Source organism: Grammomys surdaster, unplaced genomic scaffold, assembly GCF_004785775.1.
Source record: "Grammomys surdaster isolate TR1022 unplaced genomic scaffold, NIH_TR_1.0 363, whole genome shotgun sequence".
Classification (NCBI taxonomy): Eukaryota; Metazoa; Chordata; class Mammalia; order Rodentia; family Muridae; genus Grammomys; species Grammomys surdaster.
This window is the reverse complement of record NW_021604782.1, coordinates 5,073,123-5,099,264: the sequence shown is the minus strand read 5'-3', so window position 1 is coordinate 5,099,264 and position 26,142 is coordinate 5,073,123. Positions and strand designations below refer to the sequence as shown.

The following is a 26,142-nucleotide window of genomic DNA, read 5'->3' as shown; positions in this document are numbered from 1 at the left end:
GATTCTAGCCTCCCTCCCACCCTCTCATTTGGGACAAAGGTCTTCTTGTCACCTTACTTACATGCCATGTCTCAACACGTGTCTTTCCCACTCAGAGCCCTGTGAGAATGCCCGTCCACAGAATTCACATGGAAATCGCTTCTCAGTGTTCATACCAGGCCCCCTGTCAGAAAATCTCATCAGCTCTGCAAACAGAGAGAAAGGGCCAGCGTTACTTTGTATTTCTGGAATCTAGAGGATCAGTCAACATTCACTGGAAAATACTTCCTGACTTACCTGGGAAGCTAAACTGGTGGCTATCAGCATCGCCAAACTCCCCACTGACTCTGAGCTTCTCTTAAGAATACTTCCTGAAGAGATCTCAGGAGGTGTCCTGGGTTCAGTCACTAAGGATACCCATTTCTCCTCATTTATGCAGCTTCTTCTGTCATCAACAACTCAGGTTCCTTCTTGCCAGAAAAGGTTCCTTGGCCTACTCTAAGACTCCTTACATCTGTTTTCTAACTAACTCATCCCTTCTGCATGATCTGACTGAGGGCTTGACATCTTGGCAGCTACTTAGTGTCTATCTGAAACAGGGTTGTCTCCTCACTAAGAAGAAAACAGACCACAGAAAGCACCCAACCTGGTTCTACAGTGTAGGCCACAGGACTTCTTCATATTCCAAGTTAGGTCAAAGCTTCACAACATGTGTAACGCTTTTGTCCGATGGATAGGAACCCTGCAAAGACCCTCCTGTGTGGTACCCTAAACAACTGTGAGGTAGGGGGTGGGAGCTTATATAAAAGCATGTCTGGGACATTGAGATGTCTCAGTAGATTAATGTTGCTCCCAGGCTCGATGGCCCGAGTTTGATCCCTGGAGCCCACATGGTGGGAGAAGAGAACCACCAATTCCTGCAAATTGTCCTCAGACGTCTGCATGTGCAACTCTCTCACACATACAATAAGTAAATACACGTAGTAATAATTACTACTAATAAAAGCAAGCATGTCCCCAGCCACTGACAAATCCTGGCCAGCTGCCCAGTATTTATTTCTCAATCGGTGATATTCACAAATACAGGAATACACAGACATTTCTGAATGGGTCTGGTGTATATTTGATCAAATACTGGCCTAGTTGTTTTCTTTACTCCTATGATGCTGGCACATGTTAGGGGCCTTATACATGTGTATCGGGTAGCTAATTGCTTTTAAGTCACACCTCCTGGCAAGCTCAAAGTTGAGGGTTTACATGGCCTTTGTGCTGTCCTGAGTCCTAAGCCCATATGTCTTTCATAGCCCACGGAGAGCCAAGTCTTCACATGGGTAGTAAGTAGAAGACTACACGGTTCTAAAAAAAAGGGTGGAGCTTGGGGAAATTTGATCATTTTTATCTCTGATTACTATGGGCCCTGAAGATTAGATGTCACAGGAAGACATCTTCTGGTTAAAATGCCCCTTATTTCATGAAATCTTCCAGACATTAGCTTGGGCTCTGTGACGCGCCTTCGCCTTCATCCTCCTCACAAAAAGCTAAGTGAACAGGGCCAGTTCTCACAAAAGACAAGACATTTTCTCACAAATTAAGAAGATCACCACACAAGCCATTAAAAATAATTGCACAGACTATCTTCCTTGATTCTTTTCACTGGAAATGACACAGCGCCATCTGCTCTGCGCATTAATTCCTTAGCAGGGATTATCTTGGGCAAGAAATCAACAGAATGCCTTCCTGACTCCTCCCAGTTGCATAATGAGAGGGGGCAGGGTGGGCAGCGTTCTGCTTGGGTTCCTTTCAATTTCTTCATGCGTGGCTTCTCTCTGAAATTCCCAGGCTGATCTTGCTCTGAGTCTATTCCGAGTACACTCCTTAGCTCTCATGTCTGGGAAGGAACTGGGTAGCAGGAAGGCCAAGAACTCCCTAACTGAAGGTGTCTATATGAAAGTCCAAATTATTCACAAGGAGAATGGTGCTAGTACTTGCTCCTTTGCCCTCAGGAAACATGAAACCAGTCATCTATTGTCTCCAAGGGCACATGCTAAGTAAGCTTCATCCTCAAAGAAGAGGCCAGTCTACCTGTCACGTCTCAAATCACTCTCCCTCAGCTTGAGAGCTAAGCTAATAGCCCCTCGTGCATTCTGCCAGAAGCCAGGATGTCTGGCAAAAACACCCCAGGCTATTGTTGGCCCTGTCTTCTTGGCAACAATCTACTGAGATGGTGGAAGATTGATTTTAGGTTGTTTCAAAGGAGAAGGAGGTCGGACAAAGGGAACCGTTCTTGCAAGGATGTATGACAGCGAAGGGACAGTCAGGTACTCAGGTCAGTCCTCCATACCATGTTGTCTACCCAAGGAGGAGTTTTCTTCATTTGTTTAGGTCTCTAGATGCAGACACGACATGTTCAGGGGGAAACAGAAGCCAGGCAGTTCTCCCTAGTTCCATCTAGTCTGAAGCCAAAAGCCCAGTGGGTAGGGAGAGGCCGAGTTGGACAAGCAGGAAGATGTGCTTGCCACCTCACATATTTCAGATGCTGTGCTTTTTCATGGCCTATACTTGTTTTCTTTGTTTTGAGGGAGAGCATTGGGAAATGAAGGACTGTGGAATGCTGATGGCTTCAGAAATAGCCTTAGACATGAAAAAAGCCAAAATATCCAATAAGGAAGCTTTTATCTCCTAAAGAGGGACAAACAGAGCCACAGAGTACCAGGAAGAAAAAGGAGCCTCTGTAGCCTCAGAAGCATTCTCTCCCTCCCCCGCCCTGAGAACATTCAAAACAGTGCAGAGATAGTAAGAATTTGTTGTGAAGAACATATTTGTTCTATTTTTTTTTAAAAAAAGGGAAGGAAAAGAAATAAGGCATACTTCTGAGATCACAAGCATTTCCCTTATAACAAATGGCTGAACATAGCCTTTAGTCAACCCACAGGTGAGGCTGTTTCGTTTATATAGTCTTGCAGGTCGACCACAGCAAGCAGATTTTGACAAGTTAACACATTTTGGGAGTAAGTCTTGGCTATCTGTGTTGGTTGGAGATTGAAGGACCCAACTAGATCCCTTAATTATCACAGTGGGAGGGTGGGGACAAGATATGTACCATAGAAGAAAATGGCCTAAGGAAGACACCTGCTCAGGCCTGCTAGATATTCTGCCATGGGGCCTTAGTCTAGGACAAGGGCTAGTGCATTTCATGAGTGGGGTCTCTTTAAAAAAGAACATTTTAGCACTCAAAGGGGTTGGAGATGTGTGTAGCGTTAAGAGATCTGCTTTGGAACAAGAAGACTGAGATTCACCCTTCAGTGGGCTTATTATTTGTCTTCCTACCTTACTTTAGATATATCCTAAGTTTGTCAGAACTATTATTTATTAGGCCCATGACTTAGATGTTATGTCATTTAATTAATGTTTTTGGCATCTTATAAGATCTTATAAGATCCAAGGCCTCTCACACCACAGGCAAGAATTTTATCACTGAGTTACATCTCTACCCTTTGCTTTCCATTATAATATCAAAGTAGCTGCAAAAGACCGCAGAGAGCACAGCAGTCTAGAGTGAACAGGATAAGAAGTTCTAGGCACTTCATTCCATGACTTTAAGATACACACACACACACAAAACCAAGGTCATCAAAACAGCTTGACACTAACTCAGAATCAGATTTACGGAGCAATGGGACAGAAGAGAGTCCTGAAACACTCCCTTAGTCAATTGAGTTTTGAGAAAGTTGCCAACATCACCCAATGAGAAAAAGACAATTCTGTAAATAATCACTGGGACAATCAGGCATCATAGGCAGAGGAAACTAGATCCTGATCTCCCAGATGGAAAAATAATCAACTCAAAATCAATAAGAAATCGAAACATAGATCCTAAAACCATAAAAGGTGATGGAAGAAAACAGGGTGGAGTGATCTCCATGACACTGGTTGACCATGGTTTTTTTCTTTAAAGTTTTTTTCATGACCCCCAAATCACAAGTAACTAAAGAAAAAATAGGCAAATGCAAGTTGAATTCAGCAGAAAAGTTTCTGTACTACCAAAGAAACATAAAAAAAAAAAAAAAGGCAACCCATAAAAGAGGAAGACAATCTGTAGACCACACACCTGTCACAGCGTCAACATCTGGGATATATGCAGAATTCAAACAACTCAGTCAATATTGGAGTGAACAATTTCCTCAATTAAGAAATAGACAAAGGGCCGGGCAGTGGTGGCGCACGCCTTTAATCCCAGCACTTGGGAGGCAGAGGCAGGCAGATTTCTGAGTTCAAGGCCAGCCTGGTCTACAGAGTGAGTTCCAGGACAGCCAGGGCTCCACAGAGAAACCCTGTCTCGAAAAACAAAAACAAACAAACAAACAAACAAAAAAAACCAAAAAAAAAAAAAAAAAAAAAGAAGAAACAATGCTCAGCAATAGCCGCTAACATGATTCTTCTCCTCACCACAATGACGGTGGCTATTACATTCTTTGCTCATAGTTATAGTATTTGTGCACAAACTTTTTTTCTCAATCTGCAGTAATTCAAGGAACACATTCCAACCTGCATTCTTTATTTAATTTTGAATATGTGTGTGGGTGTGGGCAGGGCAGAGGAAAGAGTTTGATCTCCTGGAACTGGAGTAGTTACAGGTGGTTGTGAGCTGCCTGAAATGGGTGCTGGGGACTGAGCTCAGGTTCTTTCAAGAGTAGCAAGCGCTCTTAGCTGCTGGGCCCTCCTCTCTCCAGCCCTTCACTCCCCATCCCAAGCTGTGTTTTTTATATACTCTGGGGATGCCCACAGTGTTCTATGTTTAAATAGTAAACAAGGACAAGTCTCTAGATCCCATAAACATGCTATCTGCAATTAAACACATTTTGGAGTCTTTTTATCTTAGAATAATGGGAGAATGGCAGGGGTTGGGACAATAGTTCAAAACTGCCACAAAACTTTTGCTGGTATTTTCTGCAAATACAGGGGAGGATGAGACACTGTCTCCTCCTCTTGGCAGAGTGAAAAAAGAGCCCTCAGGGGTTAAGGGAATGGCCCTGCAGGGGAGACATGTATAATGTCCAAGTTCATTCCAGGCTCTCGCTATGATCCCAGCAGCAATCCAAGCTCACTCTCACTCCTCGATAGCACCAAGCTGCCATTCATCTTGCTCCTTGCTGTCTGCATTCGGAAGGCTCCTCAGACACTAGTTCTCCTTGCTAGGGACCATATATATATATATTTTTTTTTCTTAGCAAACATACATCTATAATTAGAAAGAAAATGTCTGTTTTCCTTGGAGTTTCTATAGCTGGTAATAGTTTGTAAAGACAGGGCCCCTGATGGTGCCTAAGCCAGTCTGTTCTGCTACTTAACCAAGAAGGATCCTTCCTTCTGTTCTCCCACAGCAGCCTCCTGCCTCCCTTCTGTCTCACTGTGGACATTCTGGGTGCCATCTGGGACTTGGAGGGTAAGACTAACCTCTGTCCTCAGCCTTGTTGCTCATCTCATCTTCCTTGTCTTCATCCTCGCTGCTGGAGCTTTCCATCTTCTCCTTCATCTGTTCCAGCTGATCCAAGTTAACCCGGCCAACCAGCTCAAAGTTACGGGTGACCTGAAAAAGGTCCAAGCAGATGATAGAGAAATGAACCACAGGCTGCATGGCCACTCTTGGAGGAGATCTTTCCAGCATAATTTCCCCTATGTTTGTGTTTCTGCATCCAAGTCCAGACAAGCTAGTAGTCTGAGAGGTCTGTTTCTTCACTCTGACTCTCAGAGACAGATCTCTCCTTGGCTTCCCATTCCAAACACTGAGCCTCCTCACCAAACTTGTGATACTCAGGTATGGAGAACAGAGCCCTCAAACATCACAAAACCTATTGGCACGGCATCAACACTGAGTTTAAAAACAAACGTGTCTATCTTTAACTACCTAAGCTTTCAGTACTTCTGCATGCAAAGAGGCTCCTGCAGGTGTCCTGACGACCAAGCTCCTGGGTTGTACCAGTGAGGACTTTTAACTCTAGTTTAAAATGGAAGACCATACTATTGCTACTAATTAGGCTACATGTTTGAAACTGACCATATCTTATTTACAAGAATAGGATTACCTGCACAAAACACAGGTAACTCACCTTAAAAGCTCATGAAATGTATTAACTATGGGGCTGTCAAGATGGTTCGGGGGGAAAAGAACTTATTGCTCAGGTATAAAGACCTCAGTTCAGATCCTCAAAACCCATGTAACATCCTGAATGAAGAGCTTGAAGTGCAGAAACAGAGCAAGCTCAAAACATCAAGAAAACATGTACGTGTACACACATACACACACGCACACGCACACACACATAGTGGGTGGTTTTTATTTATCTAAAATGTAGTTAGAATAATGCAAGAACCTGAGCTTCCCTCAAAGTATCATTCGAAGGAAGCAATAATCCAACTATTATGTTTTAACGAGCCTATTATGTGTGGGGTTATCAGATCAACAGTAGCACAAAATGTGTTTTCTCTGCACACAGAGTTGTTAGTGATGACAGGTGAGGCTGCTAGAACAAGCCAGAGCTTATGTGTGTGCTCTGATCTCCCTTTTGAAGGCCAGGGCAGAGGGATATCAACACAAATGCCACTCGGTCCCTGCCTCCAGAGGCCCACAGTAGAGTTAACAAATGAAGGCAGACATCATTAATTAGGTAGGCCAGTTCCACAGCTGCCATAGTAGATGGAGCAATGAAAGCACAGGGGAAGAAAGAGGGCTTACAAGACAGTTCAGAGAACTCTCTGGGACCAGGCAGGGACAGAGGTGTGCTGAGCACCACCAATTCCATATGCTCAGCAGATGGGATGGTCATCATTGGCTGTGACAAATGAAAGGGACCTCAACTCAGGGTACCAGGGCCAACTCAGTGCTATGATGAGACTTAATATTGCTCTGACAACCTTGCATAGGAGACTGGTCCAGCTATATGGAGGCAGAAAGCACCTTCATGATAATACGCTGCTCTACCTATGAGAATGGAACGCATGAAGTCAATTGATTTTGCTCTTTCCCTGCTAGGCCTGGGGTTCCTTCTCAAAGCCCCTAGTTTTCATGAAGCTCACAGCAACAGAAGATCTGTCATTAAATCAAGTTCCCTTTGTCCCTTTCCTTTTCCAAGGGTTTCTGAAGAACTATGCTTATCTATTCTTCCTTGCTAGAAAACTGTTCACATTTCAGATTCTGCACAATTTTAAAACAGTGTGTGGCATTTCCACGGTAGACGTTCAACCCAGGACAACCCAAGATTTATCTGTTCTGAAGATGTCTATAATCTCTGCTAGGCAATTAAGGCTTAAAACCATTTTTATTTTTATGCTATGCAATGAGAAGTTTTCTAAAATTAAAAAAAAAAATCTTTATAGTGCTGGGTTTTTCTAACATTTAAAACCCCCAAACTAGCCATCTAAATGCTAATCTGAACACAAAGAGAGGGCTCCTTCCTTCTTCTGCCCCTATTAGCCTATCATGTCTCCTGACTGGATCACCATAAGCCCCATTCCAAAATCGGTTCCGCAGCATCCATTTCCCCTCTTCCTGTATCTATTCCCCAGTGTGGGCAGAGTCATCTTTAAGAAAATATTAAGAGGCCGGAGAGATGGCTTGTCAGTAAAAGCTTCCTGTAGAAGTGTGAAGAGCAATGTTTGGATCTCCAGGACCCATATGAAGAGTCGGGTGTGGCTGTAAACTCCCCAGTCCTAACTCTGAGGAGTTGGAGAAGGAAGATTCCCTGGGGCTAACTAGCCAGCCACTGGAGCTGAGTGGGTGAGCTCCATGGTTGGTGAGAATTCCTGTGGAGAGTGATTGAGAAAGACACTCAATGGCCACCTCTGGCCTCCATACATGGGTGTACATAAAGCCCCTTCTGGTAGCATTTTCTCTAGGCTCCACTCCACAGTTACCTGGCAGCAACCAGATATGCCTGACTCACTATAAAAGTGGCTGCTTGCCCCCTCTGCTCTCTCTTGCCTGTAGCTCTGTCCTCTCCCTCCTTTTCCCTTGTCCTCCTCTGTCTTCCTCTTTTTCCCTCCCCCCCAACCCAGCCTTTCTTTGTGTCTACTACCCTCTCAATGCCTATGCCCTGAATAAACTCTATTCTATACTATGTGGCTGGTCCCTCAGGAGGAAGGGATGTCTCAACATTGGCCCTCAGAGGCACCCTCTTTCCCCAGACCTGACTGCACATCCACTAAACATATTCCTTCTCTACTCTCTTTATTTTTATAAAATACAACATCCCCTACACACACAAGGACATGTAGAAAATGCCTATCTTTGCCTTGAGGGCAAAATTCAAATTTTGTGCTGGTTTACAAGCCTTCTCCAATCTCTCTTGTTCCCATCATCTTAACTTACAGAGCTTCCCAGCATGCCCCTACTCCTAAGCCTATACCCGCCATATCCCTCGAACACATTGACTTGGTCCCCCAGCCCACCCTAGTCTCTTCACCAGGAAGCCTTCCAGTTGTTGCTCTTCCATTAATCATGCTGCTTCTTCCTCCCACAGCACCCAAACATGCTCACCCCACACACACCACATTCCCTAAATAATCCTCCTGCTCTGTCTCTTTGCCACCAAGCTGCAAACCCTGAGGATGGATTTTCTGTCCTCTCCCAGCTCCATCTCTCCTCGCCAGCAGTGTGTACCTCAGGGGTGAGCACTGCTCAGACTGCCTGGCTACCATCTAGCTTCATTTTAACAAGAATCTGCAATGTTTTCAGCCCTGGGTGACACATACAGTGTTCTGTGAGTGAATGTCATCTTTAATCACCCTATCATATTTCATAAGAGGATATGACTCCTATTCCTCTATGTATTTATCTGGGGTTATGTTATTCCTGGCTCTCTCCTTCTTTCATGTTAAGGTTTCATTTCATAACTGAAATTTCCAGATGTAAAGTTAAAGGGTCTGAGCCAAAGGGTATAGACTTGATTAAGGTTCCAATGTACCTCTCAGTTAGCTTTGGAAAGGACCAAAGGTCTTCCCTGGACCAGGTGACTGATGGCTAAGTGACTCATATTTTGATAGTCCAGAAAGATAAATTGAAGGCAATTCACCTCCTCCACCTCCCAGAACCAGAAGTAATATCCCATCATCCTGTTTCCATAAGAGGTGACAACCAAGGGAGAAAGAGTGGGCTTAGGAGTACTACGTCTAGAACCCTTCCCTGAGTTTAACAGATGAAAGAAGCCACATGCTTCCGAAGCTCATGTATTTCAGATTATAAAACTATATGCTGACCTACATGTTTTGTGAAAGTCACACATGAGTGATCCCAACCCCAAATCTTCATTGAAAGTCACTAATCTAGTGCAGGGTGGAAGCAGCTGTGACGGGAGAGGTGAGAAATGACATCCATGATCAGCAAACATTGACCCCTGAGCTCTGATGTGAGGACCCCGCGAACCCCCTTTCTCAGCTAAGGGCAACTTTCACTGCCTTTCCTATCTGTTGGTTTTAAACCATTCAGGAGATGGGGGATTGGAGATGAAAGAGATTTAGATCTGTTCTTTGCATATACCCCACCCCTGCCACGCCAGCTTGCTTTAAGAACTATGCAATTGGTTAAGATTACCAAGTTGAACATGAATTTTCATGCTAAGCCCAGATGGGTACAGAAAAGATTGATATAGACATGCTTGCTGGAGACAGAATGGAACTTGCCACCCTCATCTTCAGGTGACATCACAGACATCACGTAGGAAAGACTGTCACAAAGCAAATCGACCCTATGTTTCCAGGTTTTCAGGGGACAGAGTTCAGCCTCCTATTGGCTGTACATACTTATCTTCACATGAGACACCCAACCAAGATGCTCAAATCACATACAGTTTATTATCACTATGAGAAAGAACAGCCAGAGTAAACTTTCCTTTCTAGAAAAAGTAACTGCAGAGAACATGGAGCATGGCCTGTGGTGTCGTCATTAACCGACACTGTGGACCTGAGAATGACTTACATGCAGGATAAGAAGTTTGTTTTGTAAACGGTCATATAATTGACGATTGTAAGCTTTCTGGACCACAAAAAGTTAACTGTTCAAAAGTCACTGGGAATAATATATAAAGATGCGTACAAATGTATACGTTGTTTTTCAACTATTTAAAAAACTTCAAACACTTTCTTGGATGGTAGGCCATGTAAACTAAACCAAGACACTGGAAGTGGTGTGCTGGAATCAGCCCATTGGCCACCCTTTGCTAATCTCTGCTGCAAGTAGATCCCTGGCTGTCTGTGACGGATATGTAGGGAGGGAATTAGTGTGAACAACAAAGTATCTGTAGGATTGTCCACAGGAGGATGGTCAGGGATGCAGATGAAAAATTCTGTTGAAGGGGCTGGAGAGATGGCTCAGCAGTTAAAAGCACTGGCTGCTATTCCAGAGGACCCAGGTAGGTGCCTAGCACCCATTTGGTAGCTCACAAGCATCTGTGACTCACTCTACTTTCAACACCCTCTTCTGACTTTTGTGGGCACCAGGGACTCATGTGGTGCATAGATGCATGCAGCTAAAGCACCCATATTCATGAAAAATAATAAGATAATAATTTTAGAAGTATGTTGCATCCTCAGCTAGTTAGTTACCTTAAAGAGAGGACATCAATATTTATTCATGTTGTCCTGAATGGCAGGATTCCTTTCCTTTTTCTGGTTGAATACTATTCCACACTCAGTTGTTCACACACATAGTTCACACTCAGTGAGTGTTATTTAATTTTATTGCTGACATGATAACCCACGTGAACCTGGCATCCCAGCACTCAAAAGGCAGACACAGTTGGATCTCTGTGAGTACCAGACTAGCCTGGATGCAGAATGATTTCCAGGACAGCCAGAGCTGTTACATAGAGAAAACCTGTCTCAAAAAATCCAAAAACGGAAAAACAAAAACCCACACGAAATCACAATGTATAAAGAATTCATGACATTTACATCCCATAAATTTGGCTGCTGATGTGAGAATAAAACCGGACATTCCCTTAAAGATTAAAAAAAAACTTAGTAAATACCTGTTACATACTATAAATGTATTGAGTAGCCTTTACATGCATCCCATTTTCCTTAGACTGCGGTGTACAGTATGCTATAGTTATCTTCCACATCAGAAGATGAGAACACAACAGGAAATAAGGGCTAAAGTCATGATGTGACTCTCTTATCTTTAGGAGGATAGCTCAGGCCTTTTCTACTGTAACAAACCATCTGTAAGAATGCAAAGGCACTCTTAGGAGGTAGAAAAAAAAAAAAGGCCCACTAAGGAGAATAACCCAGGTGAAAACAAACAGACAGACAAGCAAACAAACCAGTAGGCATTTATACCAATGTTGTGTTGAAAACTTGATGGGTAGGTGGCATCCCTTGACAAGTTTACTTCCAAATAAAAGACTTTTAAAGAACAGTATAAAGAGGTCATCCTGAAGTAGCCAGAGAGGTAAAGAGCACAGAAGGCGAGGTCCAGATCCAAGTTCTTGAAACTGAATTCAGCTTCTGACCAACTTAATTTAGCCAAAGTCCAGAAGAAGTCTATTCACTTGGAGACCCTGGTATAACTCTAGACACAATCTCTGAGGAAAGCTAGGAGAAGCACAGTATCAAGAGGCTCTGATCTGGCCAGTTGAGCTGTTGCCAATCTTTTAGATCCAAAGCACAAATGCTGGCAAGGATGCCAAGGTTTGATAAATCCAACCAACAGGCTTCCTCAAATTTCATCTTTGAAAAGTGATTTCACTCAAGGATTCATTTCATTGAATCTCTGCGGCAGGAGAGGCACTGTTAGATTGTGGAAGGAAACATAGGAATGTCTGAAGAAAAGCAGGTTAGAAGTGAGAGCATCAAGTTTGACCAGGGAAGACAGTGAATACTTTCAAAGGCTATGGGCAAATAATGTCTTTGTCTAATGTTGACTTGATAAATATTGCCCAGGGCTTGTGGAAGCACACACCTCTGGAAAACAGTCACATTTCTTACTTGTCTGATTCTGGTTTATCTGTCATTTCAACCCCATGAAAGAGATAGATGTCCAGCTGACATATCAACAAACAAAACCAACAGGAGGGAGATCAGTGCTGAAATAAAACAAGCCTCCGGAGAGACCTGGAGCCCGTAGACGTCCTCAGAAGCCATGGGACTGCTCACTGGTACTTACTTCAGAAACTGAATACAATAAAAACAAAAAAAGTGGCTAAAGGTTTGTCTGGTGGTTTGGAGAGAGGGGAGATCTACAGTTCAAACTTATATTCATTTTCTGAAATTTTCACTATGGCGTATTTTATGGATTTAGAAAACTGATTTAAGAGGCCAGAGCTTGTTGCTTACTTGTGGACTGAAGGTTCTTTTGTTTCCTGGAAACTGGCGCGCGCACGTGCACACACACACAGACACACACAGACACACACAGACACACACACACACACACACACACAGAGAGAGAGAGAGAGAGAGAGAGAGAGAGAGAGATTTCTAAGAGTTCAGTTGCCTGAGATTCCATTTGTATAAAAAATTAAAAACATTTCAAAGTAAATTCAATTAGTAAATATATACTGCCTGAATAGACTATCCTAAATGTAATATACTGAACATGAGAATTTTATGAGAAAACCAAGTTAGAGATAATATATTTTTTATGTTCCTTTAAGTTGCAAAGAGACTTCAGAACCACAAAACAGCATTAACAAGGTACTAAATATACTTAAATTCTTCTTCAAAATAAAAGTGGTTTTTGGGGGGCTGGAGAGATGGCTCAGTGGTTAAGAGCACTGACTGCACTTCCAGAGGTCCTGAGTTCAAATCCCAGCAACCACATGGGGGCTCACAACCATCTGTAATGAGATCTGATGCCCTCTTCTGGTGTGTCTGAAGACAGCTACAGTGTATTCATATATAATAAATAAATAAATCTTTAAAAAAAAAAGTGGTTTTTGTTTTGTTTTTAAATATAAGAAATATAAGCTCTTTTTTAGCAAGACTTTAAGGTTTGTGGAAGTGTTAAGCCTGCATCTTTCACAGGAACGGTGGAGAAGAGGTGTCACTAGCTAACGTTTTATTGTGCATGTGCAGGGGGAAGGGAGGAGGAGGAGGAGGGGGAGGAGGAGGAGGAGGAGGAGGAAGTGACAGAGAGTAAGGTACAGCCTTCTAGAGGATTGAGTGAGATCAGAAAAAGACAGTGATTCAAAGGATGAGAAAAATGAAACAGCCTACACTATTTACTTTAGATCCCGGGAGATTACATGTGATTCCTTGCTTGCTGGCACAGAGAAAGGTCTAGAAGGACAGGATTCTGTTCGTCACCTCTAAAATGAGGGTTCTGATCACCATCCTTTCTCCTCTGCACTCTGGCTTCTGAGGATAAACATGGCAACCTACATCGAGTGCACTTGACATTTTGGTTCTTAAATGCAATGATGTATTTGACTTCAAGGACCCCTTCTGCTATTACCAGCTTTCTGTCCACGGCACATGTATCAGTATCTTAGAGATGTGCCTCAGGTTTACAGCCTTGGCAGGGAAAACTCAGATGTTCAGGGTTGGCATGCCCAGGTCTGGGGACTGAAATATAATTCACTGGCTATATAATTCATCTATTTTATGTGAACAATTCAACTACTTTTTTTAAAATAAAGTGACTGATTTAGACCCTCACCCAGGTCAGTTTAGAATCTTCACCTTTGAGGTGGTCTCTTAAATTCTTTATAATCAAACCTTATTCCCAAGACTCAAGTTCCTAGGGAACTTCAGAACTACTTCTTGTTGCTCCAGTTCTGAATTTTCTAGAAGCTCATATAAAACAGAAGTCTGATTTCTGTCCATTTAACAAGATCTAAGATCCATCCATGCTACTAAATGTCAGTAATTTATTCCTTACTCATAAGTAGTTTTCCATTGGCCAGACAGTCTGTATTTCAGTTCTATTTTAAGCCAGTGTGGTGGTTTCAATAGGAATGGTTCCCATAGGTTCATGGATTTGAATGCTTGGCTATCAGGGAGTGGTACTACTTGACAGGGGTTAGGAGGTATGGCCTTGCTGGAGTAGATGTGTCCTTGTTGGAGGAAGCATGTCACTGGGATGGGCTTTGAGGTTTCAAGGGCCCAAGCCAGACCCAGAATCTCTATTCCTGTTGCCTAATGCTCCAGATGTAGAACTATTAGCAAGTTCTCCAGCACCATGTCTGTCTGTGGACTGCTATGCTTCCCACAAAGACAGTAATGGATTAAACCTCTGAATATAAGCAAACTCCCACTAAAGGCTTTCTTTATAAGAGTTGCTGCAGTCATGGTGTCTCTTCACAGCAGTAAAACATTGACTAAGACAGCCAGAGCAGAATTGCTGAGTCTCATGGTAACACAACAGTACTTAACATTTAATCAGCCTGCCGAACTACTCCAAAGTGGCTATATCCCTTTTTGCTTCCACCAGAACTCCAGGATAGCTTCTACTTTCTCCACATCCTAACAACACCTTAGTATTGACAACTTAGCACTGACAACCTGGTATCAACCACCTTTGGTAGATAATGAAAACTTAATGTTTCTTTAATCTTTACTTTGCTAGTGGTAAATTGTGTCAAGCGTCTTTGAACGGGCATATTTACCATTTGTCTATGCTTTTTGGAAAAGTCTCTATTCAAATTTTTTACTCATTCTGAGTCAAGTTAAAAGTTCTTTGTATGTGTTTGGTTCCAGGGCCTGGTACATAAATACTTGGCAAATATCTGTTTAAGGCTGTTTGTTGACCTTTTGCTTTCTTAATGGGATCTTCTAAAGGTGTCTTAGTTAGGGTTTTACTGCTGTGAAAAGACACCATGACCAAGGCAACTCTTATAAAAAACATTTAATTGGGCTGGCTTACAGGTTTAGACATTCCATTATCATCAAGGTGGGAACATGGCAGTATCCAGGCAGGCATGATGCAGCAGGAGCTGAGAGTTCTACATCTTCATCTGAAGGCTGATAACAGAATACTGGCTTCCAGCACTAGGATGAGGGTCTTAAAGCCTACACCCACATTGATACATCTACTCCAACAAGGTCATACCTTCTAAAAGCATTACTCCCTGGGTCAAGCATATACAAACCGTCACAGAAGTACATTTAGTTTTGAAGACATTCAACTTATCTTTTGTCTCAATGCTCACAGATTTTGTTTCTTATCTAAGCATTATGCTGACATCCAACATTTCATTTATTTCTAGCAAAATTCCTGGTTCACTAAAATGTTTGTAGGTTAACCCAAATACTTATGACCATTTTAAACTGCTTTTTATGTAGAGTTGTTTAGAGACCAAGGGCCAAAATGTGTATGTGCAAATCTAATTGTTCCAGAGGTCCCTTAGGAAGAACACCATCTCTCTATTGTGTTGACATGCTTGATGAAAATCAACTGGCCACTCTCACAAGACAGTCTACTCTTGGACTTCTTCTGCTCTTCAAACTGAGCAATGCTACACTCTCTCAATTACTGTAGCTTGACTTTAAGCCTCGAAAGCAAGAAGGGTTGAGTCTCTCAACTTTGCTTCTCTTTTTTGTTTAGACAAATCCACGTCATTTGCATTGCCACATGTGTTTTAGATTTAGTTTATCAATGTCTATAAAAAACACTTCCCAAAGTTTGGATAGAGATTATATGAGATCTATAGATTTGATTAGAAACAGTGATCAATACTGAATTAGTCACCTATTTCATGAATGTGGTACATATAGCAACAACATAGGTCTTTTGTTTCTCTCAGTAGGACTATGTAGCTCTCAGTGACTAGATCTTACAGCGCTTAGGTTAGTTTCATACCAAACTATTTTATTCCTTTTGATGTTAATACATGTAATTAGTCTTTACAATCTTTTATTTTTCAGCATTTAGCAATTTATTTTTCTATCTGTCTCAAATCCTGTAACCTCGATTATGTCATGAGTATTCTAGTAGCTTTTTAATACTGTCATCAGGATTTTGTAGCTATTGAAATCTGGGAGTAAAACAAGTTCCATTTCCTTCTAATTCCCTCAGGCCTTTAATTCCCCATTTTTGTCTTAGAGTCATTAACGTTTCCATTTGAATCAACAGTCAGTCTCGAACACCGAGACAGCCCCCACAACCTTTCTGTGAAGGCTGACTTTGGTATACCATTCACCCTGATGAACAATCATACTTTGCTAGCGCACAGTGCCAGTGCTCAGCTGCTCAACACCTAGTTTCAACTGAACTGCATTGCATTATGTGATCATCATTTAGGAGGAAAAGAAAAATGAGAATAAAAAATGAGAAAAAAAAGTGCTGCTATCTAATAAGCATGAATCCCATCAACTTAATAACAATCCAGACCAGATAGAATCCATGGGGCATGCTCAAAGTGGCAAGTCCTCTGCTGCAGGTAGGTACTCATTGGACTTAACACACTCATCAAACCATAAGAAAGGGCAAAATTTAAAAACATACCATGACACAGCAAAAGCATCACAAAACTATGAAAAATACAAGCTATCATTACTGGTTTCATATTTCAGGCCCTTGAGAGCAGGGCTGCCTTTATGTTAAGTACAATTCTTGCTATATTGGAACAGAATTCTATTCACACATAGTCTATGGGACATAGACTGAGTGCCAACATGCAGGAAGTAGAAAAGCTCTTACAAGGCTTTCTGTGCATGGAGTAACAATCCCCACTGACAAGTCAGAAAACTTGTCATAGATGAGCCTTCATGTATGTGCAGCTTCCTAATGCACACACAATGAGCAATGGAACAAAAGCTCCATTGCTCAGATTTCTTTGTTCTACTAGTTCAAAATTTGGTCCCCTCTTTCTGGAGAACACACGTCCCAGCTCAAATCCCCAAGCCCCAGTCCTCAACTGGCTGCTCAGGAAGCCTCTGGCTCTGTTATTCGGTTTGGTTTCTAACAGACTCTGGATTTCCTAGTAATTTAGAATTCACTTCAACAACCAGGGAAGAATTTCTCTTCATGATTTGCTTTGTTCCCAAATATCAGCCTGAAGGCTTGAACGCCATAATAGAAGGATGACTGTGCATAAATAAGGTGCTCATGAATGAATGAATACAAGGAGCTTGGTCTGGAATACATTTTCCCTTGAGTTAGGATGAGAAATGCCCAGGAAGACACAGGAAGAAAGGATATGAAGATTTCTGAGTGTAGTAATCTAGATTTTTACTTCAGGGGCTGTCATGGGCAACCAGAGAAGTTGCCAGCAAGCTATTAAATTGTGGACCCAGAGAAAGAAAGCACTGGTAGCCCTTACCAGGAGAGATTCGGACTAAAGTATTTATAACATGGGTTCGGAAGGCTAAGAAAGAATGGCCATGCTTCTGCTGATGAGGATTGAGAGTAAGAAAAATGGAAATGGGATCAAAATGCTTTTCATTATGTCTTGAGTAAATGCTTAATAGATGTTTTGGATTTGGTTAATTAGAAAGGATTGCAGAAGGCTATTTTCAGAAACAAATACTAATCATATCTCCTCCTGTACTTGGGGCAATATGGAAAACCTACAGCTACAGCAAGCCAAATAAACCTGATAATGAGTAAGATAGCCATCATGTATAGCTCTAATTCTCAACAAATCTACAGAAGAGAATTTTCTCCACAAAATCTCCTTCCTAATCCATTAAAAAAAAAAATTGGTTTCTTAAATTGATCACATATGTATAGTAATGCCTTTCAAAGTTGCAATTAGCAAACCTCAGAAACAATATACATGACTGAGAGTCAAAGCATTAGCAACAAAGTGACCACAACTTGTAATCTTTTATTGGATAAAGTTTTATTCGAACACCACTGTGTCTGTGGCTGCTTTCTTGCTATATGAATGGTGGGTTTGAGCAACTGCCACTGAAATCACATATGGCCCACAAAACCCAAAAGATCTACTGACTGACCATTGTAGGAAGTCTGCTAACACTAAAATAATTAAACACAATTAAAATAAGACAGAAAATTTTAGACAGGATAAGAAACAAAAAAGCAAGGTATGTCATTTTATATACAATATAAACAAAATTATGTAAAACAAACTTTCCCAAAGTTTTGGACAGTGGACGTACGAGTGAGTTATTTGCCATATCTATTTTTCCCAAGTTCTAAAGTGATCTTACATTTCTTTTATTCTAAGAAAATGAAGTTTTACTGTAATTATCACTTTAGTTCATCTCCCTGGCTTACTCCCAGTAGATGTAACTACACTAACCTCTCTCCCCGGCCAGGCCCCTCCCCACAGGAGTGCTGAGGTGGAGGAAGGCAGGAAGTCCTGGGCAAGTACCTTATGCTCATCCCGAAGGTGCGTGTCCAGTTCCTCCGTGTGCTTGGTCTCATAGTAGCAGAGCTGGCATTTGTAAGGTTTCAGTTCATTGTGCTTTTCTATGTGTTGCTGGAGACTCTCATCACTGGAGCAGGTGAAGGTACACTTATCACAGCGGAAAACTACTCCCTGCAAGTATTTTGACAGTTTGGAACGGCACACTTCAATGGGGACAACTCGCTCTTCTGTGGAAACAAATCGAATGGAGAGATGGGCGTTTTTACTGACGGAAAGCAGATGTTCTTTCTTTGGAACATAAGAGGAATGGACCTGTTCAATTCTGATACTTCCTGTGGGTCTCAGTCTGTGAACAACACACACATACATACTATCCCTCCTTGACTTCCCCAAATTTCACACAATCCTCCAGCACAACTGGGTACTTGGAAAACCAAAAGCTTCTGTGTACTTAATACCAGGCGTGATACATAATTAGATTGGGCAGGTGGAAAGGTGTTAGGTAATTTCTGAATGAAGGCAGGTTGAACATGGGAATGGCTGCCGTTTTTACCAACATTAATAACCACTGACAAGATCATTTTAATGTCCTTTTTCAGCAAGTGCCATGATGGCTGGGTGCTAGGTGTCTCTCAGGGAAAGAAATGGATATTAAATCAGGCACCTAGGACTTCCACTGTATTTCACCTTCCAATGATACCAAGGCTAGAGTTACTTCCCTTTTCAGAATAAATATAAATGAGGAGCAGCACCCTACTTCCACACTAGGGATCAAAGCTAGGGTTCCATATACATTCAGCAAGCACTCTGTCACTGAGTATATCTCTAGCGAGGAACAATCTTTTAAAATGTTCTGAATTTCAGACACTGCAACTGACAGAGCTGAGATGAGCCCAGGCTGGCCTTATTGCTACTTCCATTTCTGTTCCCCCCTTGAAGATGTTCTCCAGTCCTGACAGCAGGGAGATCTCAAATAGAACAGCTACTATTAGAATTCATCCAACCAGTATACTTAGCTTACAAGTGAAAAGTGCTGTGGGTAACACTGAGGGAGAGGTGGCGGTCCATTGGAACCACTGAAGATTTGTGTCTTTCTAGAGAAATCTGTAATCTGATTGCCACAAGAAGAAGAAAATTGCTAGCTGGAAAGAGAGAACTTGGGTGTCTTTCCCACTCACACACCAAATGGTGTAGGGCTGGAAATGTATCCACTTGTGTATTTTGCACTCTCTCACCCTTGTGTTTAACTGCTCAAATTGAATTTCACACCAGTCTGCCCAGAGTATTGGCGCACGTGCCAGATATCCATAACTGGGATAAAATTAAAATCTGTGCTATATATGCAAGAATCAAATATAGCGTGTGTTTTCATGCTGAGTCTGGATTTCGAAAGACTCGGAAAGTTTACAAATGGACGCATACAACATATACTTATATTATTTAGAAAGAGCAATGTATTATTAAGTCAGGAAAGCATGATTTTATTCCCAGAGACACTGAGTAGTGATGTTAGTCTTTTGCATGCTGATGCCACTGGCTCCTCCAGTCTCCCCTTTGTTATTGGCTGCACTCGGACCCAAGGCAACTTCCCCCACCCAACATCATGTCTTCATCTCAACCACAACATTCTAACTACAGGGCACTCACTGCCTTGGAGCCCTGAATATAGCGCCTCATCGGCCAGCAAAATGCTGGGCAGAGAGTGTTAAGGGTGGTGTCTGTAACATACTCCCCAGAGATCTAATGCATATGTTATTTTCCCTATACAAAGAGTCAGTTGCTTATTTAGAAATATAAATATTTTTAAACCATAGTACAGCAGACAGCTAAGAAACACATGATTATAAAGTAATCTGCACATTTTCTTAGAATAGCAAATGTTTAACAGGCTTCTAAGCCATTCAGTTCCATGGTTTGGTGTAAACGGAGGAGGAAATGCCTTGGCATAAATTAGTTAGCCTGAAGGAGTCCATTCTAGAATGTTCTACTACTCTACTCCTGGGTTTCTCAAAACAGTAGCATGATAGACATCTGGGGGCTAGAAAGTTCTTTATTGCAGGCACTGTCCTGTGGATTGTAGCATGCTTAGAAGCTTCTTTGGTCCTCACTCACCAGATTCTTCTAGCACTCATTCCTATGACACCCCAGAATGCCGGCAGGGTAGTACACCCTTGGGAGGCTGGAAGAACTGGTTGAGAACAATTGAGTTCAGCCATACTAGGCATGAACTACAGTGGCTCAGAAAAGGTAAACCTACGAGCCTAAACTGCTGCATAGGATGGAGGGGTAGCAGTAGTACCAGGGGCCAACCTGCACACTGAGGTTGTACTTCATGGAAAGGGCTGCCATGCTCACTTCTGGCACTTCCATGAGGCTATGGCGCTCTGCTCTCCTCCTCACTTGTTCCTGATTTATTTTGTCATCTTTACTGCTCCTCTTTTATTTTCCGGCTCTGGCCTGGCCCATCTGCCCTAGATCTGTCAACCTCAGTGGAGATGAAGAACAGCTGGGCACACTTTTCCAAGCAACAATGCCTCAAATGCCACGAGGACAGCTATTCAGCCACTCAACAGCCTGTTGCCTGAAGTCAATAAATGGTTCTCCCCAACCCCCCTTTTTATGCATCCCCCACTTCAATTCCTCTACCACACTGGTTAGCTTTCTTTGCAGTTTCTAATTTCATGATACATCATTATGAATTTTACCCAAAGGCCCAAGGCCTCAAAGTCATGACCTGAAGTTCAAATGCTAATAGCAATAATAGCTAATACATGACTTTACAATTGATTAAAAGCTTGCTATGAGGCGAGGTCTATTAGATGTTATTGTGTGGTATATTGAGACATCAGTGATTATTGTTATCACTTGAAGATGTCTGTACAGTCTTTCATACATAATAAATAAATGTAATAAATTAAAAATGAAATACAAGATTTACCATTTCCAGACTAATATATGAGCTACAGAGGACCAAATCTCTTGCTTATTTAAATGAATGCTCCAGGCATGGACTGAATCCTGCCTTGGCTATAGAAGCTCATATTTCTATGAGTGCCCTAGTATCATGGGTCTTTCTTGATTTCACACCTCTCAAAATTACCCTGGGTAAGAAATGCTTGTGACTCAGCATCCAGTGAATAAAGATGTTTATCAGTTTCATCTCCTCCTACTCAACTAGTACTCACTGCTACAGGGAGACATGAAACTGGAGAAGCAGAACTCCAGAGTCATCACTGAAACACCTGTGCCCTAAGGTGTATCAGATCAGAGCAGGGTGTGCTGCTGTACTGGCAAGGAACCCATTAGAAAAAGCTGCAGAAGTGCCGATTACTAGGAGTCATTTCTCAGCAAGAAGTCATGTGACTGTGGAGCCCAGAGTCACCAGATAAGAACTCCTCTGGAATGAGAAACTGCAACACACTACAGTTCCCTTTCAAGAACACCGCATGTCTTAAATAAGGCAGCAAAAGAACTGGAATTCCTTGACCCCAACAATCTTTGCTTGCAAGGCATCAACCCAGAGGATTTAGCCCAAAGACTCATTCACTACTTGCTGTTGGACAACTGAGTGACAATGGTTAAAGACTAGAGGAAACCATTAAGAAAACAACATTAGTCCAATGTGGGGGGCACTTGGGAAATGGAGGCAGGAGAGTTTGAGGCTAGCCTGGGCAAGGTAGTATGTTTTGGTCAGATTGGGCTACATAAGACCCTATCTCAAAAGGGTCTGTCGAAGAGGAGGAGGGGAAGGGTAAGGAGAAGTTGGAGGAATAGGAAGATGGTAAGAAGAAAAAGGCATTATTATCTTTAATATCACCCTAAAATAAAACTACAAATAGATACATAAGCACAAGCAACCAGCTCCTGGTTAGAGCTATTAAGTTTTGACAGTAGCAGGTTTCTAGGGAGAGCTGGGAACAGAGAGTTAGTACCTCTTTCTCATAGGTAAGGATACTGATGGGAAGGAACATATAATTTGACTAAATCAAAATAATAGTCAGTCTTATTGATTTTCTCTCCTGAAATCAAAGTGCCCCTAATCAGACAAATTAGGGAAGCTGACTTCCATCCAGGATGTCCTCCTTCAAGGCTTAGCCTCCCTCAGGATTTGTCAGGAAACAGATCCTTGAAGTTAACATGCCAACTGGAAAGCAACCATAGTGGTTACACAGCTACATAATCACAATGTAAATATTTATCAAAAAGGTTTCAGCACTGTGATTCAATCTGTACCCAAATTTTTCAAGTGTGTTATAAAGGTGCAAGGCACAGTTGGGCACTTCCAATGGTTGGTTGTATACTCACAGACATACAATCACAAAGCTTCCACTAATGCTCATCTTCCCTCAGAGAACAAACTTTTCTGTCTCTTCATGACTGAACTGTCCTATATCTTAGAACCCCAACAGGCATGCTGCACATCCATTGCTCAAATCAAAACTTACCCAAAGTCCTACCAAATGAGTTCATGAAACAAACGTCCAAATTAGAATTATTATATCTTACCAGATCTTGACTGATCTAAATCCATAAGAAAGAGATAGATCTAATGATCCTTTGTTTCAACCTTGGTTACATTATTTGGTGGGTGTCTTACCTATAATCTGATTTAAATTTTTTCTTTCCTTACTTTCTATGTATTTACTAAAGAAAAGTCAAATTTCTGAATCGGTCTCTAAAGCCTCAAGAACACACATTCTTTTCAGGTACTTGGAATAGTGTGATGCCATGCTGCAAATAGGTCTTACCTCCAGTGACCTCACTGGTTTACTAATAAATAACCCCCACCCTATAGTGGTTGATAGCATCCCCCAATTTATGTCCACTTGGAACTTCAGAATGTGACTATTGGGATAGAGTTTTGAGATATAATTAAGATGAACAAGGTCATATTAGATTATGGCTGACCTAAAATTCAATGCCTGATGTTTTTATAAGAGAAATCACAAAAAGCAACACAGATTACTGGCAAGGAGGCCTCAAGAAGAAGAAGGCAGAGGTTGGATGGCTGCCACTATAAGCTAAGGATATCAAAGCATGCCAAGGAGCTAGGGTATGACAAGGAATCAAAGAGTAGGTAGGTGATCCACCACTGAGTTCTATCCCCTTTTCCCAATAAGGATGGCTTTTCTTGAAGTTTTAGATGATGCACAGGCATCATCTAAAGAGGCTGATAATTCTGGCCTCTATAATTAGGAGAGAATACATCATTAAAAGCCAATAAATTGGTAGACATGTACTTCAGTAAACCTAGAAAGAGACTATAGCCCATCTTAAGTCTTCCCTGTCTGAAGAAATGCTGCCATGGCTCAGTTTGAAAGCCACCTTTGTCCATGACCTCTTTCCAGGAACATAAATAGGACTCCTAGACACCCATCACTCACTGTCTTGGATATGCTCTGTAGGTGTTCATTTTGAGGTCTAGAATGAGTTTCCTATTCATCATATATAACGCTGTCATAACAGAGAGCAGCAAGTAACAAGCAAATGACAAGTGTTTGCAGAACTCATGAATCAGTAGTATGCTCTCTTTGCCACAGGAGTACACATCCTTGACTAGTTCTCATCAGACTTCCATGGGATGGATTCTTCTCCCATCTATCCTTCCTTAAATGCATCATTCTGTTCCAACAAAAAGAGATGGTAACTGTCCTTGCCAGTAGTAGCTCTGTTTCAGGGCCAGTTCAGAGTTGTTTTTCTTGCCTTTCATCCCAAGGTTTTTAATTAACTGAGGCCTCAGAAACATCTCATGCTGTAGACCCTGGAGACCAAAGATGTTTATTCATCCGGAGCAGGGAGTGCACAGGTGCAGAAGCCTCATCTCATTACTCTGGGATCAGCCTCAGTGTTGATCTGCAAGGCAGATATTTGACCTCATCGATGAGACGCCAAGATCAGGCTCTTTCTGCTCTGCTTTGAAGTGGAGATGGACACCAGAGGCAGAAGTCAGCAGATACTTAGGGCTCTCGGCCACCTGTGGATTGGGGTCCTCATCTTTGATCTCCAGCCCTACAAAAAGGTCTCTCCTTAGACCCAACTTTCACAGACTCTGGAACACTGAGCAGGGTGGTGGCAGCTTCCCAAGGGTAAGAAGAGAGTGATACCAGGGAGTCAAGGCAAGTGCTGTGGGTCAGACACACCTGGGTTCCAATCCCAGCCTGTTACCCAAGACTCCTTGGACCGTAGGGAAGTTACTCAGTTTTCCTGAACTTGTTTTTGTTGTTTGTCATCAGGGGTAACAGTCATATATACCATGCTTGGTTTGGTATGTCTACTATAAAGCATGCAGCATAGCATCCATGACAGTAAACACTTACTGATGGTGGCCACGGATATTAGTGTCACTACTGATCTTTAACTGAATATCTTTGGGGACAATATTCACATATCCAGAGAATAAGAGAACAGAAGAGGTTATGACCAATGACACGTGATGGGATCAGATGAAATAACAAAATACTGGGCTGACTCATCACCTGATGACTCTGGTTAAGTTACTACTGTTCTCCATGACCCCATGGCATAGACTAAGCACCTCTTCATGTATTCAACCAAAACCACAAAACTTTACCAGCACCAATATGGTTGGATAAAGGATATTCATTTGATGTTCTATATCAATATTCCAAAATTTGAATACTTTGGAACTCTGAAACACTTCTGATCTCCATCATTTCATATTATGGGATGTTTAAGGTGCACTGTATTGTGGTAGGTCAATATACACTGTAGCATCCCTGTCTGTTCACTGTAGAGATTCCTTCTAGACTTCAGTGTCTGAATTGTGGGAAATTGTTTAATCAATACCCCAAAGCCAACTGATTCTGTTGTCTTGTCTCTCAAGGAAGGCAAAGATTCCAAGGCCTAATCTGTGGACATAGCTAATGAAAGTTGGGAATCTTGTACATTCAAGGCATCTCCAAACTGTTGCTGAGATCATTCCTATTATTGGCTGCTCTTTCAATTGGCCTCACTTTCTTTCACCTTCGCCTTCATTTCTTCATTTGTTTTTAATGCAATAGCTCTGCAGGAATGACTTTGAGCTTCTTTAAATCCTTTGTGAAATGAAGTAGCGCTCCAATAAATTAAATACACTGAATTTAAAAAGCAGAAAGCAACCCCAGCCCCCCATAGTCTTTCTCAGCTTTGAGCTTCCTATTCACAAAACAGGAGGCCATGTGATGGTACTGTTGCTTGTGTGCGGCCGAGGTGTCTGGCTGCAGAGAGCTCTTTGTCAACTGCTCCTGGCCTCTGTGCAGAATCACTCTACCTCTCTCTTCCTTAAGTCTCAGCTCAGACAAAAAAAGTCATTGAGCTTGTCAGCCATCAAAGCTCTAATCCCATGGGGCATCAATATGGGAAATGACTGCAGCCAGTGTAGATCCACAACAGCCAGCAAGGACTTGCCATTGATGTTTTCTGGGCACCAGCTCCACTGATGGCCTCCACCCAAGATGGGATGAGGTGCACAGCTTTGGCAACACGTGCGTTGGGGGATCAGAAGCCAGGTGAGAAAGGCAAAACACCAGGCAGGAAGCTGAGGGCCAAGAATCCCTGCCTACATACTGCTGTGCTGCTTTTGCCTGGCTCACAGGTGGTTGGCCCAGCCAGCTACCATCTCTCATCTCATTAGATTGCAATGGAAGGAGGAAACAGCACTGTGGATGTTGGGCCTTCTATGAGATTTGGGGCAGATGTAGGCACATCACAGGCATGCTGGCTAAAGGTAGTAGTTCGGGGTAAATGTAAGCCACTTTATAATTGCCTCCACACTGTCATCTAAGGAACACCTCAGCAGGAAAGGAGATGACACATGCTGTTTTTCACATATGTGGCAAATCCTGGAAAGCTTTCCAAGGTTAGAGGCAAAAGAAAGAAGATGAGAAAAAAGAGG

General features: G+C 42.2%; 1 protein-coding gene across 1 annotated transcript in view; it reads right to left on the bottom strand.

Annotated features, from left to right (window-relative positions):
* The window catches only part of Znf462 (zinc finger protein 462), a 76,449-nt gene that overhangs the window by 4,209 nt on the left and 46,098 nt on the right, over positions 1-26,142 (bottom strand). Inside the window, exons 9-11 of the mRNA XM_028780019.1 lie at positions 18,252-18,475; positions 5,434-5,566; positions 62-185 (exon numbers count right to left, since the gene is read on the bottom strand). Of these exons, the coding sequence (XP_028635852.1) occupies positions 62-185; positions 5,434-5,566; positions 18,252-18,475 (481 nt within the window). The remainder of the gene's footprint in view (positions 1-61; positions 186-5,433; positions 5,567-18,251; positions 18,476-26,142) is intronic.